This window comes from Tauraco erythrolophus, chromosome 13, assembly GCF_009769465.1.
Source record: "Tauraco erythrolophus isolate bTauEry1 chromosome 13, bTauEry1.pri, whole genome shotgun sequence".
Taxonomy (NCBI): Eukaryota; Metazoa; Chordata; class Aves; order Musophagiformes; family Musophagidae; genus Tauraco; species Tauraco erythrolophus.
Window position 1 is genome coordinate 15,040,679 of NC_141477.1, and position 16,343 is coordinate 15,057,021.

At 41.4% G+C, this 16,343-nt stretch overlaps 1 protein-coding gene across 1 annotated transcript in view; it reads left to right on the top strand.

The window, feature by feature from the left end:
- AFF2 (ALF transcription elongation factor 2) overlaps positions 1–16,343 on the top strand; it is a 337,798-nt gene that overhangs the window by 297,615 nt on the left and 23,840 nt on the right. The window contains exons 10-12 of the mRNA XM_086619910.1: positions 7,034–7,196; positions 7,730–8,749; positions 11,230–11,354. Of these exons, the coding sequence (XP_086476036.1) occupies positions 7,034–7,196; positions 7,730–8,749; positions 11,230–11,354 (1,308 nt within the window). The remainder of the gene's footprint in view (positions 1–7,033; positions 7,197–7,729; positions 8,750–11,229; positions 11,355–16,343) is intronic.

Below are 16,343 nucleotides of genomic sequence, written 5' to 3' on the forward strand. Positions count from 1 at the left end.
TCTTTATTGGAAGGCTTTGACCTTGTTACGGGTTCTTGGCAGCTTTTCCCCACTCTATTCATTACTAATGCAAGCTGTCAATCACTTTAGTTCTGCTTTGACATAGATTGTAGCTCATAGGAGTTAGCTCTGTCATTCTTTTTATTTCTTTCATCTTTACTATCCTTTTTTATGGTCTTTAAAACTGGAAGTATAAAAGGGTTATATGTATATGAAAAAAATCTGTTTCAGTAACTCTATCAACCTTGTTATAAACAGTCTTTGATTAAAACAGTTACTTTTGAACACAGTAAAATGAGAATGTGGCTTTTTACATACAACATCTTGTAAATTACCTTCCCCCTCAAAATAAATCCGAACTCCTATTTCCATTACAGTGTTCAGGATTGATACAGGCAGATCAGCTGCCACATCTTGAGTAACGTATTAGAGAGTTTTTCCCTTGAGTAACGTATTAGAGAGTTTTTCCCTTTCCATGTGTTTTGACATGAGAGAGCCATCATAAGTGATGTCTTACTATGTGTGCTAATGTTATCTGAAGTAACAATTTCCACACCTTATTTCATTTCATTGACCTGAGTGCTGATTAACATTTTAAAAGGGCTCGATACAGGTTTTCAGTTCCTGTGTCAACCCAATCTTTGAAAGTTTAGATTTGAATCCTACCAGCCTGATGATAAATAATTTAATACTAACCGATGGAAAGGCAGTGAACAAATCATTCAGAGCAATCCTTTTCTTTAAACAGCAATCTAATGGCAGTCATATATAAGCTCGAAGATATAGATATGAACACTTCATTATAAAAAAATGGCAGCTCCCTTTCAAATTAGAAGAGAATATTACTTCCTGATAATGGTGTAAGAATAGAAGAGAAATAAAACTTCGTTATTGAACAGTTACGGTATTAAATTCTGGCACTAAATATTAATCTGCTAGGTGCTGCTCTATTATTATCTGCTAGAATAATGAAGCAGCCTTTTTTGAACATTTACACAGAATTCAGTGAGTCCAATAACTCCTGGTAATGTCCCTCAGATTCACAGTTTTTCTGTAGAAATAGGCTCAGGAGGAGAGATTGGGCTAGCTTCTGAAAAGCCGAAGCCCATTTGTTCCTCTTACTTTTCTCGCAGAATAAAGTGTAGCGAGTGGGTAAACAACAATTTTCCCCAAGAGTGAGTGTTACCATCTACTCTGGTCGACACCGTAGTATGGCTGTAGTGCACAAAAGTCTTACTCAAAGCTGGGTGCCCACTTTTCAGTGCCCTGTGCAATCAGAGTCTTTGTTCTGAGGAATTTCCATTTTAAATAGACAAACCAGATTAAGAATAGGCAACTTAGTCTCTCTTTTACTCAGTAGGAACTGATGCACAGACATATTTTCTTCTCAGACACAAAGCAAAATTCATCCAAGTCCCAATCCAGTGCCTCAACAGGAAGATCAACCACTCTGTCAAGTCTGTAGTCACTTTTCCAGCATGGACCTTCCCCTTTCCAGACTTCATTGCTTTATTTTTCCCTAAAAATAGACCCGTGCAGTAAAGCAACCTTTGTAAATTGCTGCTTCTTGTAGAAATACATTGCCAGCAGTGATATACTGTTGTTTCGCTGGTCAGTTCCCATCTACAGTTTCCCGCTGCCCAGCAGCGCTCTGCTTTCTCAAAGTTTACATTTTGATTTCTGGGCAGAGCAATGGAACAAGTGGCCAATTCATCGTTAGCCTAAAAGGAAGGTTTGGAATGAATAAACCTATTGTTGGAGGACACCGTCTATTTTGCCAAATTCTCTTCACAGCAATTAACATGACTACATCTAATTGGTGAAAAGTTCAGGGTGATAACTAAGGACTTGTTAGGAATTTTTGTTCCTTGATGAGTTTTACTGCAGTAGTCTGAATTACATGACTTTTCTTTACATATGTATTTACAGGGTAAAAAGTTTATTATTTTTCTTGTTAGAGGTTAATGAGTTTAGGATTTCACATTATCTTTGTTGTAACTACCAGATTTAATCTTGAAAATCATTTATTAAAACAGTAGAGTAAATGATGTGTTGAAAATAATGTAATAGTCTAGATGACAACAACAACAATAAAAATATGTATGCCGCATATTTGGTCTTCTTCAGGCAGCATAATAATCCAGGCACATAATAATGCCACATCTGCTTTAATTGGCTTCGGAAAAATAACCCAGGAGTTAAAAAATGCACAAGCTGCAGAGAAACATTTAAATTTAGACACATCACTTGTACCAGTGAACTGCAGTGAAAGAAAGAGGGTTGGTGTGTGTGATGAGCTTGCTGCAGTTCCTCACCAGGAACCATCAGCAGCCACACACCTGCAAGTCTCCGCTGCTCTGTAGTTAAGCTTGAGCTCAACAAATGCTGAAAACTGCTGGTGGGTACTGGTGGTTGTCCCTTCACGACATTTCTCATCTCATACTTCATGCCCACACTGCGCACAAGTGTGCTGCCAAGCAGCAAAGAACAGGAGAAGTGCCATGCGCTGCAAAAGCAGAAGAAGGGAGATAGGTGAAAGTGCTGCAGAAGAGCTTCCTCCCAAATTGCTTCCAGATGTGCAGGTCTCTTCTGTCTGCTTCATTGTTTGATACCAGGGAGGACACCAGCTTATCAGTGCGCAGGCAGCTAGAGACATCCTCATGATGGCCTTTGCAAAAGTTGGAGGTCTGGTTCTCCTCCCACCTACAGTATGGGTGCCTCTCCAGTGTCGTCTCCATGGCACAGGAGAAGCTACTTCGGAGAGGGGTAAGCAGACCTGAGTCATGGGGATCCCTGCTGCTGTGTCTCATGTGCATTTTTCCACCCAGATAGCACAGCCATGGTCAGGGCTCTGGGTCAGGGTAGAGCACGTCTGACTGCCCTGCAGGATTCAGCTCGAGAGCTGAGCACAGGGCTTGGAAAAAAGGGGGCAAAACTGATGTTTCCATTAACCACAGAGAGGCCTCGCACTTAGAGCATGTGACAGCCCTGCACTGAGTGTGAGGATGATTGTAATACCTCAGATGTTTGCCTTGTGTGTTTGGATTGCGAGCTCTTTGGCCCAAGGACTGTGTCTCATCATGTATTTACACAGATCTCAGCGCAGCGGGTCACTGGTCTCAGTAGGGGCCTCCAATCTCAAGTGATAATAATGAACTGGCTTTCTTCTAAGTGCTATTTACCCAAACAATACTGTGTTCCATTGTGCAGCATTGTTTTTATTAAATTTTTTTTTCAGTTCAAATGAAATTAAAACATTGTCCACCCAAACACTGAGGAACAATATGAGTGCTCATCTCCTGCTGAGAAATAAAAATTCAGGAGTTTCAAATACCAGTGCTTCCTGCCCCCTTTAGTCACTTTGAGGACTTGTGTCTGATGATAAAAAGCTTTAAATCCATTTTAAACCTTGTCCGGGCTGGCATTCCTTGTCTGGATCTTAGCAACACAACAAAGCTTGCTTTGAAAGTCTCTTAGAGAGGCAACCCTCAGTTCATGTAGTAGATACTTATGTGAAGAAGCCCAATTTATTTGTATAACACCTGCTTTGAATGCACATTTGCAGAATCCATCACAGCATCTTTTAAAACGTGATTTGACTTTAAAGCTGAAGAAGTCTTTAGGAAGAGTGCAAACCAACCTGTTCTTCTGAACTAAAAGATACATTTCATTTAAGGAAAAAAAAAAAACCTCAGGAGACAATCCAGAATCTCTCCACTAAACTCTTTTTATTGGAAGCAAAGATTTTTTTTCCAAGCACTTGTACGTGACAGGTCTGTATATTTTCTTCTGTTCTGCTGAACAGCATTATTAGAAGTTGATTGTGCATGTAGCTATGTGCAAGGTCTCTCTATCTTTAGTATGATGAGATGCTAGGAAAGGCATTTTGGGTCTTATCTGATTATTTTGTAAAGCATACAAACAGATTTACTCTCAACCCAAGCTACATGCTGAAAAGTGAATGCTTCTACTTTAAAAATGTAGATCAGCAATGATGTCTTCAGCATGAAACTGCCCGATGTAGCCAAGGCATAATTTTATTATCCCAGATGAAAGACAACTATGACCTCATTGTGTTTTGTATGAAAAACATTATTTTGAGTCTGTCTGGTTCCTGCAAGCTTGCTGAGCTCTGTTATTCAGTAATGTTTGGCATATGATAACTTTTTCTGAGGCTGATGTGCAGAAAGAAAGAAAATAAGGCCAGGTTGGAGCTGCCATCTATTTCCATGGTTTTGTTCTTGTCCTTTGAGTTCTTTGTCAGACAGTTGCCGTCTGCTACAGTACAACTCCAGTTGTTTTGTGTAAGTGCATCCCAGCTACAGTGTCAGTTCTCTTCCAGAGTGCTGAGAGACGTAAGTTGTGTTTAAAAGCTCGAAAGGTCTGGCCTTAGCTGCTGGGACACTGGCTTCTCCTTCTTTCATCTGTTACAAGAGGTGATATTCTTTAAATCAGTCATCTTAATGAGAGCGAGCTTGCCAGCGCTGACAACAGAGCATTTTCTCAGGCACATCTGCACAGATGTGCAAGAAGCCCCACACACATCCTTCTGCCTGGGGATTGCCTGAGCATAAACCACCCCAGGCAAGGAGCCCTGTCACGCAAGAGCCTGGTGCAGGTTTATGTGCCCTGCTACAAAGGCGCAGTAATTCCCTGCCGGAACTGGGCCGCCGAGGACATGGCTGATGCCCCACCAGCTCAGTGCAGCCATGGGCCTTGCTGCTCACTGCAGGACCGGCATGTGCCAGGCAGCCGTGTGCCCGGCCTGGAGCTCTCCAAGAGGCTGCTGAGGGTTAAACATCTCTTTGTCTTCACAGCAACTCTCTGCTAGGCTTGTGGGAACCGGAGTTTTCAGCAAGGATGGAACATTAATATTGCCATGTTCACTTCCATCTTGGGGTGAAAACAGAAGTGAAACAGATGAAGGTCACAGATTTAGGGAAAAAGCCATTTCTAAATTACAACTTAATTGTTCTGATAATTCCATAAATAACATTTTTTTCAAGGCTGATGTTTCATTTTGGTATTTTAGAAGGGAATTGTCATGTTTGCCTCCGCAGTTTGGGAATTGCTGAAGTTTTTTTATTTTTTCTACTTCTTTCTTCTTGGAAACAATTATGATGAAGTAGGAAAACTCAGTTTTCATCTACTTTCACTGTTTTCCAAATAGAAAATATAAGACCAAAATTACAATATAGTGAATTGAAAGGCAAACTCCCATACAAACATGTTCACTTTTTTTCCACTGTTCTGCTTCCCTGTTTACTGTAAAAAGTGAAAAATGCATTTCCCTACACTTTCTTGAGCTTCACTGAGAGGAGTAATAAAGAAAGAAAAACAAGTGCACAAATGGTTTCAAAAAATAATGACATTAAATACAAAGTGTAAGATCCATTTTTTAATTCAGCAGTGCTTAGTTCTCCATAATACTTTTGGAAATGCCCATATTTTTAAAAGCATCTGTTCTTTTGATTTACCTGTTACTTCCAGTTGAAATTTTTTAAGTAGCTTTACTTGAGTCAGTTGAGTGAAGGACCTCTAGAAGAAGGAAAAAAAAAACAACCCTATATGCACTTAATGAGCAACAAAGTTAGTGATCTGTAGCAATTACCCAAGTGAGTAATTTTGTTTCATTAATACACCCTAAAGCACCAAGCTGCTTTGTCAATGGGCACTGCAGGGCCATTGCAAAGCTCAAAGAGACAGTTACGTTACCAACCGCGGTGTAAGGGATAGGTTTACCAACAAGGAGGGAGAGAGAAAGTAGCTCAGCGGAAGAAGAAAATTAAAGACCATCTATTATTGTCACAGAAGCCAATGGCAATACTTGTAAAGACTCTAGCAGAGCAGGGTCACACATCATTTTTTTCCGGCTTTTCCAACTTCCAGTTTCTTGGTTGCTGTTGGTTTTTGTTTTGTTTTTTTTTTAAGAGGGCATCTTGATGCACGTAGCATCTCAGTTGGAAAGGGGAAAGAGGGCATGTACCTGGCTTGCTTGAATCCTTCTCCAAGGAAAGTAAAAAAGCAGATAGCAGAAACGTAGGCAAAGCTGTATTACAACTTCTGGGCATCTCTAGATCACTCAGTATGGGACACACACAGTATATGATATATTAAGGTGAAGTATTGAATATCCATAAAGGAGTACTAACAAATGGTGTCGATTTTCAAACACTTTGCTTTGTCAGCTTCACAAATTTAAAATCAATCATCAAGAAGTCTCTGTATAGATCAGCTGAAGAGACATAAAACCTTATGGTTACCTCCTTGACAAAAAAGTTGAAATTAAAGATGAGTTTATAAAGACTCAGACTGGCAGAATTCTGTAGTGCTAAAAACTGGGGCCATCCAACCTCTCAGTTTAGAAATAGATGCTGAGGAAAAACAATGACACCCAGTGCACTGCTAATAAATACATCTTGGAGGACAGTTGAACACGCAGAAAAATAGATTTCACAGAGAGGCTTATTTTCAGCATGAATGCCATTTTCTCACTACGTTTTCATAAACATGAGAGAAAAAACAGCTATAAATAAAAAATTCTTGGGCAGTCCCTGGAGACTTGTCAAAAATACGTAGTTTTTGTATGCCGCAGTGTAAAAGTATTCATTAAAATTAATTTTTAAAATGCCCTGTCCAATATTAGTTGCCTCATGTCCTTCCTTTGATCATAAATTATAAATGAACTGGCAAAAAATGAAGAAACCATGATTCCATTAATGAATTATTTAAGTGTGATTGTTAGTTTTCACAATCATTGGGCTAATAAGCTCAGGCTTGTGACAGTGAAGAGTTTCTCTTTTGAGGGTGATGATGATGGTAATGTTATTACCACCATTATCAGTGTGTCCTGTGAAGCATAAACCCTAGTGGCTCCTTTGGCGGCTACATGGTGGCATGGCCACTGGAGCTTTCATTGGCTCTGTACTGCAGGACAGGGAATTGACACTGGGTTTGCTGGGTGGCTCCCCCCAAGGCAACACTTCAAAAAAGACAAACAGCATACTGACACGAGAGGGTCTTCTTCCCGCAGCAGCCTGCCAGTGCCGGCGGCACACGCAACCGGCTTGGCCCATTCCAGCGGCGGCTCCGGGAGCTCCAGTGAGTCCGAGAGCAGCTCTGAGTCTGACTCCGACAGTGAGAGCAGCTCCAGTGACAGCGAGTGCAACGAGGAGTCCCGCAGTGCCACGCCGGAGGTAAAGCCACACTCTCAGCTCCTTCCCAGTGGGTGCTCGAAGGAGAAAGTGTGAAAGGGGGAGAAATTCTGCTCCCTGTTAGGAAAACGTTGGAGTTCTGTGCTGTTTGATGCTGTCGACTTTTTTCTCCCTTTTACAGTTTTACGTATATGACCCACATACTCATTCTAGCTTTTGGAAGAATCCTTCTGGCCTACATTTGAATTGCTTTAAAGAAATATTTAGATTTTTGCCAGTAGCTAGAGAAGATTTTATTGACACAGTACTCAGCTGGGACTAAGGAAAGGCAACATGACAAAACTATGTCTTCAGGGACCAGCTAAACTTTTTAGTTGTATTAAATTTCTCCAGGGCCACATTGTAAACCAGATAAGGAAGCCTAATTAACCATAAATACTCCATAAATACTCCCATAAAACTAGTAGTCACCACTAGTTGACTGAAATAAAAGGGTACGCTAAAAACGTTCTTATTTAAAGGGAAAAGCATTGCTTCTGTCTGAGGTTTGTTCCTTGTCATTCTTCGAACTGCAGCCTGAACCTCCCTCCACAAACAAATGGCAGCTGGATAAATGGCTAAATAAAGTGAACCCCCACAACAAGACCATCATCAACAATCAAAATGAGCCTCACAGCGAGACCAGCTCCCAGGCCCAGAGCAACCAGCAGGCCGAAGGGCCAAACAAAGGGAAGCTCAACAGCAGCCTGCCCCCGACCGATTCCAAAGACCGGGCGATCCTTAGTCCCATCCGAGAGAAAGCCAAACCGCGGGTTGCTCAGAAAACCCCAGAGGCAAAAAGCTCCAAGCAGAAGTCACCAGCTCATAATGAGCCAACTTCACAAAGGACTACTGGGAAAAAGCAACCCAAAAAGGTAGAAAGGACTTCCAGTGTAGAAGAGTATAACTGGCCCAAACCAAATAATACCAGCAACACTCCCAAAGAAAAAGACACACAGGAACCCCCTGAGCAGCCAAAGGTTCGAACTAAAGCAGCAGTTGGGAAGACCGCTCCAAGGAAAGAACCACGCACTAGCACAGGTCTCACTTCAGAGAAGAAAAAGTACAGAGGTCCCAGCAAAATTGTCCCTAAGTCCCGGGAATTCATTGAAACAGATTCATCTACTTCTGACTCGAATACGGACCAGGAGGAGAGCTTGCAGGCTAAGGTACTGCCAGCTTGCGCTGGGTCTGGCAATGGTGTCAAAGTGAAGGACTCTGGCAGTAACATCCTCAGCGTAAGTAGTTTAACTAGCAATGGCAGCAACACATCCATTGACCAGACCAGCAATGACTTGGAGGAGCAGCTCTTTTCTCCTATCCCAATCGTGCAAAATGAACTTCTGTCCCCACTGAGAGAATATGAAGAGCTCAAATCTCTGTGGGTGAAAATAGACCTTAGTTTGCTCTCTAGGATACCTGGACAAGAGCCTTTTGAGACCACGTCTGTGAAAAGTGAACCAAGAGAGGCAAACGTGAAACACAGGCGACCTTCTCGAGAGTCCCCTACCCCAGCAGCTGAAAAACCATCCACAAAATCCAAAAGGAAACACAAGGTAAGTCATTTTCATCATTTGGAGGAAAACGCTGAATTTCTCTGCGTCCTCAAGGTCAGGACCGGAGCCAGTGATTCCTCACTGCACCTGCAGCAGGGCTGTAAGGAGGCGTCGTAACACTAAGGCTTTATTGTTTTTTACAAAGGACATACACATACAAGTGCATTACAAATTAACATCAGAAACTAGCAAAAACCAAACTCCAGCTGACAAAATCGATGAACAATGTATTTTTTTGAGATTTATCCGACAAGATTTTTCACTGCATTTGCTTGCTTACTTAGTGGCCTGTAATCTGCAGAAGGATTCCCAATGATGAATTTGTATTGCTACGGGTTCAGCCACACTCAGAAAATGTGGCTTCTATTTGGAAGGCAGGGTTTTATTGTCTGCAGAATTAAGGCATTCTCACCCCTGGCTTAAACAGGCGTAGCTTCATTAAAGTCGATGGAATTGTGCTTGCTTATGCTCCTGGTGAAGTTAGTCTTTATATTGTTTTGTTGTATAAACAAATGTGATTCATGGAAATGTCATTTGCTTAGCTAGCTGCTTCCTCTACACAGCTACCTGAAAAAAGCAAATATATTTTCACTTAAGGCGTTATGTTTTATCATGTGTTTTATGTTATTTATGCCCAAGGGTATCCTATCTTGTGGGATATGACAGTGCACTTCAAAGTAAATGTGTTTTCAGAAAAGAAACTGAAGTTTTATATCAGAAATGAATTTTTGCAGTCGGTTTTTCCAGCCAAAAAGGTTGTGCTCTAGTCTGTCTGTGAGAAGTCATGACAGGGTATTTTTTTGTATCCCAAATTTTAGATATCGTTGTGAATGTGACTTCAGCTGACTGTTCTAGTGGACTTCTTGAAATCCTGAGTTTGAGCAGTCCAGTGGTACGAGAGAGTTAATATCAGACAAAGGCAGACAATGCCAGGCAGACACAGGGTCTGCACCCCTGCCTACATGAGTCACTGCACTGGCTCCTTCCCTGTTGAATTAAGTGGAAATAATCACATGAGTAAACTCAGCAGGTTTTTATTCAGTTTAGATTCTAGCTGTATGCTAAGGGCAGAGATGTAAAATAAAAGGAGAGAAAAAGTAAGAGGAAAGATATGTTTAAATGTCCGTGCTTATGTGTATGTATAAGTACACCAGCTTGTATATTAATTATACAAAAAACCTTCGTGCTAGGTAACTTAGTGGAATGTCAGTATGATGGAGAAGGAATCTTGGCTAAAACATGAGTATAGTATTGACAACTAAACTGAGGGCTCCCAGGAGGAAAACAAAAAGAAGGGTTATATGAAAGTTGGAACCTCATAGTTTCATTAGTTGGGACTTTGAATCAGAAAGTAACAAAATGAGGAATCTCGCTCTGGGACTGTACGGACATGAGGTACGCTCTGAAACTGCCCGTTCAGTTCTGTGTGATTGTTCACTGTTACCCATGGGGAAACAAGCCAGTTAGGGTGACTTGAGGGTGTATCAACAGTTAAAACAGGGTAGGGAGAGCCTGATTTGTGTTGCTAAATCACACTATTAAAAGATCACCTTATAGCGGTCTTCCAGTACCTCAAGGGGGCCTACAAGAAAGATGGGGAGAGGCTGTTCAGGAGGGCCAGTTGTGATAGGACAAGGGGTAATGGTTTTAAAATAGAGGGAGGTAGATTCAGGCTGGATATTAGGAAAAAATTTTTTACCATGAGAGTTGTAGAACACTGGAACAGGTTGCCCAGAGAGGTGGTGGATGCTCCATCCCTGGAGACGTTCAAGGCCCGGTTGGATGAGGCCCTGAGCAACCTGATCTAGTTGGAGATATCCCTGTTCCTTGCAGGGGGGTTGGACTAGATGACCTTTGAAGGTCCCTTCCAGCCCTAACGATTCTATGATTCTATGATTCTATGATTTATTTTAGCCATCTACTAGTGGGCTTGAAGGCTGATAGAAGGTTCCAGTGACAGAGCAGCAATCAGCTTTGCTTGTATCATCCTAGTTCAGGCACAAAAGTCATGCATCAGGGAATCTTTCACAGCAAACTTTAAACCAGCCATTGCTGTTAATGACTACCCCAGCTCAGCCCTGTAGTCTTTTAGTCCTGTGAGGAATACTTACTCAGGAAAGTTTTCCCATCAACTTCCATTAAGTCAATGAGTAAAAGCTATTTACTTGAGTAAGATTTGGTGCTATCAAGTCATTCCATCTGAATTATTAATTAAATTCCAGTGCACCACAGAAGATAGCTATAGCACATGAGGCGTTTTGCTTCCTAATTATCTGGCTATGTCACTTGTTATAGAACTTCATGTCGTGTGTTTGGAGCACATTTAGCCCTGATTTCGAGTGACTTTCACTTCTCTTAGACCAGTGTTTTAACTGCTGCTACTGTAAAGGAAATACACTAAGATTCCTGAGCTCCTCTTAATGGCGAGTGAAATTGTGCGTAGATGCTGGATCTTTCAAGCTCTACCTTTTTTGTTAAAGCAGACGGAAAGCCTGGATACTTTTGTTGAAAACAAGAAGCAGCGCCTGGAGGACCCTTCAGCTTCATGCCTGCTCCCACCCTGTATCTCTCCGATACCAAATCACAGATTAACCAGCACTAAAGAGTAAGTTCTTTTTTTCACATAACATTCATGAGGGTTTTCACAGTACTGTTCTACAAATGTCTTTGCTGTAGAGCCAGATTGGCTTTACAGCCCATAAGCATAAGTGACCCAGCATTGCTATTCCCATCCATCAGGAGGAGAATCCACATGGTTTTGGATGAGATTCGTTCATCTTTCTGATGGGCTACAAGAATTGAGTGCCACCACAATCCTGGTGTACTCTTCTACCCTCATACTGCATCCTTTCAATGTTCTTTCTTGCTCCAATCATCCTTAACCTCTGTGGCCAGAGAATCCTACTAAAAGTGGGCTTTATTTGATTGCTTGGAATTTATTTTTTAAAATTGTTTTTATAAGATACACTTCTCAGTTTTATTGAACAAAATAGTGACTTTGCCATTCACTTCATCGGCTCTTATTCTTTAACTGTGCATACAGCAATGCCAGGGGTGACCATCCTAAATTTTTCAGACATACATGCTTTGTATTTCAGCAGACATATAATCAAATAGTTTGTGCCTTTCAGAGTGTCTTTGAGAGATGACTATAATGCCTGAGCAAACAGGCACCACGTAAATAATGATTCTGATTAATATAATCACAAGATTAACATTCTATAAATAACCAAAGAGTCCAATTCCCTTCTGTCATCAATTTTGGGCTTTTACAATTTTGAGATGAGGCACTTCTTTCTGCTTCACACTAGGACAAGCAAAGAATCAAACCTGCAATGTGCTTCTGAAAACAATTCGACTGTAGTAGCATTTAAATTTAGATAAAGTTCAAAAATCATTTGTGAAATTGCACACAAACTTTAAAATCCATAAAGAATGTTGAGCATCATTTTATTTATACTAGTGTAATTACGGAGTAGCTTCAGTCCTTGAACTAACCCCTCATTCTACCACTGAGAAAATCAGAGTTGGAGTCTAGAAAAGGCATATGAGTTGAAAGTTACAATGTGATCTGTAACATGTTGCACATTTAATAAACATCATGATGGGTGTTGCCTGATTGTCATTGCTAGAAATACAATGAGCAGAGATATATTGCAGAGGGAATCAAGGATTATCCATCCCCAACACCTCCACAATCCATTAAAAAAATCTTTCTATTCTTGTTGCCAGCAAGCCCTAAGGATCCACCCCCAACCTGATGTTTCTTAATTTGAGCTTGTTTTCCAGGTCATTAATTTGATTCCTCAGAGCTTTCAAGCCTTTGGTATTCTCTGTTAAATATAATTGTGTCCATCGATAGTTATTTCCATAAGCTAGCTTTTCCTTTTGTCTGCCTAAGTTTTAAAACAAAATTTTCTGACTTCCTTTCCTCTGCAGTCATTGAGACCTGGATCACATTGTAGTTGTTATTAGTGTCTTCTGAGTTCGTTTGAAATAAATGCAGTATTGTTTGATACTTCAGGCCTTCAACTCTCAGAGATGTGCAACTGAATAGATCAACGTATTTCCCAAAAGATTAGGGAGCCAGCTGAACTGTGTGATGACGAATTTCTGGAGAGCCCCAGATTGTTTTTAAGCAGTCAGGAGTGGTTCCATTCTCCAGAGGGTCCAGTAGACTTTTAAGGGGAGGCAGAAGAAAGGGGGAGCTGAAAGCACGCTGTTCAAGGGCGTGGGAGAAAATAACATTTCAGTGGTGAAAGGTTGAAAGACAGGCTTTGCCATTTGCTCCTTTATTCCCAAAGGTTCTACGTTTTCTTTCAGAACTCTTAAGTCTCTACATAAGTACTTTGAGAAATGAGGGTGATTCAGCTACAGTTGTGGTGATGATGTTCATCCATTCAGAAGGTGTAACTTCCCGTGGTGGATGTTCTCACTCAGGAGGAACCTTAGGTCTTTCCCATTAGAACTTGATCCCTGTGCCACCAAGCCAAGTTCCCCAAGGCAGACTTCAGAGACTTTCATTGGGCTTTTCATACGTGCAAGAGTGTTTTGACAGAAAGATCATGATCTCTGGACCAAAATTGGGAGGCATTCAGGAGTCTGAAGGAATTGGTGAAAGATAGGCCACACCCGTGCTTTGGCAGCTCCCACTGGCTGCCTATCTATGGTTTAGGCATTTGATTACATTTCTCTTAATCTTTCCCTACATATAAGGGCTCAATAAAGCAAGCAAAGATGCACAATTAATTTTTAAAGGGTTACTTGTCTAATATGGGCGATTATACGCCTGATTTCCACATGTTTCTATGACCACATGTTCAATTTGAGTGTAGAAATTTCAAATGGTCAGTTGTGAACTTAAAAGCCGTTCACACAACCAAAGAGCTGGTTTGTATTATGTAGTTGTTGCATAAGCAACTAGTTATCTCTCTGCTTACGCCCTTCTTCACACACTCTGGGGCTGATGCCTTTTCCTAAATTTGACATGACAGTTAAATATAATTATTCAAACTACTGCCACTGTATTTTACTTATTTCTGATATTTCATAGCAAATGAAGGCATAGATGATACTGTATTTTGTCCAAGTAATTCATAGTAATACCTCGAAACACTACTGTGAGCTGGATTTTTGTCAGATCAGCTGCCCACTTTGCAGCAGAGGATTATTTATGTATTTACTTGCTTGCCAGAGCAATTTTAATTTAAGCATTAATTGTATGTGCTGCTGAATACCATTTATATCTGAATACCTGATTGATAGACCCAGTCCAGACAGAGCAGTATTCGCCAACATTTGGCAGTTTGTAGCAACACAGACAGTCGTTTGCTGATGCAAACTGCGAGTCGGAGTTTCAGACTCGACTCATAGCAGTGAAACATGCCTGCTGTCTAACAGGCGCGCTAGCAGTCTGTCTGGGGCAAGCATTTCGGCCTGTTTGTCAAGATTTCCTTTTTCTTTTCGTTTGACCTTTAGTAAAGATGCACCTGTACTTGGCGCCATGTATTAGCCGATCCCGTGGGTAGTCACAACAGCGTTTGTTGGGGTTCCTTCACGGCGGAGGCGGCCTTCTACGTCTATGACAATGACTTCGGCTTCATTCAGTTGCTGCCATATGGTCCAAGCTAATGCAGGAGTGACCTTTCCCTGCTAACCCCCTGCAGAAATCAGATACACCATCCATGTGTGGCATTTCATTGTGGACAGGGAGAGTGGAGGCGAGGGAAAGCCAAGAGATGGGTAGAGACAATGGCTTTGTCTCGCTAATAGGCCGGAGATACCACTGCATACCACACGGAGTGGATAAAGAAAGGGCAAAGGAAGGCAGCTTGAAATGTGAGAGTAGTGGAAATTCCCTCTCCTTCACACACTGACTTCTTGTTGCCTGCTTGCTCGCTTCCTGCCCTAAAAGAAACCAGGCTGGGGAAAAAAAAAAAAGCAGATGGGGAGCCTTCTCGTTCCTTGATAATTGGCCTTTGCAGACACAAACGTTAAACCCTGCAGCCACAAGACCATCAGTTCTGCTTGTATTTTTTCCTTGCACTTTTATTGTGTTTCTCCGTAGATTTTAAATATAGTTTAACTAACAATCATGTCAGCAAATTAAACCATTGAGTCTCGGTAATTATTGCAATAAATTCATTCAAAATTAGCGATTACTGCAATCAAAGACCAGTTTCTTAGCCCATTAACAGCCCAAAGCAAAGTGACAATCTGGTTAACTGCTGGTAACAACCTATTTCATGGGGGTTATTGTTAACATAAATGCTTCGGCATAAATCTGAGGGAGGTAACATTGCTAAATAATTTATCAGCTTAATTCCTGCAAAAAACTCATAAGATTAAGTGGGCAATAGGGAAAAAAAAGGAAAAAAAAAAAAACACAGACAGAATTATAACCGTAAAGTATTATTGTGTTGGGTTTTTTTTTTAATTTGAGTTATGTAGAAAAAAAATATCCTCAAGTGCATTAAGTGCATTTCCCTTTGTGGTTAGGTCTTCTCAACCACAGAAGGACTTGTGTGCCAGAGCTGAGTAGCTGCACCTATATCTTGATTTACCCCATCTTATATTTGAGTCCAAAGATGAAGTGAACTGGTGAAGTTTTAAGTAGTGAAGTTTTAACCATGGTACCTGGCAGCCTTCTTTATTTTTTCTTGTATTACTCTCTTAATCCCTCCACCTCCTTGAAGCAGCTGAGGAATGTTGCTTCCATTGCTTTATATGTGCCTTAAATTTCCCCTTGCAGTGGTAGACTGTGCAAGGGACAGAGTCCTGCATTAGCCCTGGAAATAGCCACGGATGTGCCGAGGAACCTCACCAGTGGTGCAGGGTCGGATCCTAAAGGGGACTTAGACAATGACTCACATTCAATTTTTCTTCAGACGCTTCTGAGATAGATCTGCCAGCCTCAGTTGCTCTTTTGCTTTGCAAAGCTGTACCAGGGAGAAAGAAGAGCTCCACACACCTCTGTGCACAGGAGCACGGAGAACCACTTTGCTCTGTGCTCTTACCCATACGTGCGTGTTCAGGTTCCCTGTGTAGGACGCTTGTTTGAGAGGCAGAGGGTTTGGATTCTGCTCCTGTCATTAACTGTGTCTGCTTTGCCTCTGTACAGTCCAATAACACATGCACGTTTTCTTGGGGCAGCGCTTACCCTCCTTTGGAAAACTTTCCTCTGGAAGAAGTTCGGAGCATTATTGTGCTATAGCTATGGTAACTTGTCCGAGTTCCAAAATGCCCTTTGGGGCTAAGAAAGCTAACAGATGGGGCTTTGAATGAGAACTTTTTGCCAAGAGAGGCTGGACCAGATGATCCTTGAGGTCCCTTCCAACCTGGTGTTCTGATTCTATGAACTTTTTGGAGGACATGTTGCGGGACCACATGTGCATGAAATCAGTTTCCTCGGAGAACTGCCAGTCTCTTCCAACCTGGTTGCTCTCCTTTGATCTTCATCAGGCCCATGTGTTTTCTGAGCAGGACAGCAGCCATAACCATCCTGCTGTAAGGCAATATGAATTCTGTGCTCATTTAATTTCTTCAGTCTGAAGATCTTCAGAGAGTTTCAAATAAGATATTTTTAACTCTGCTT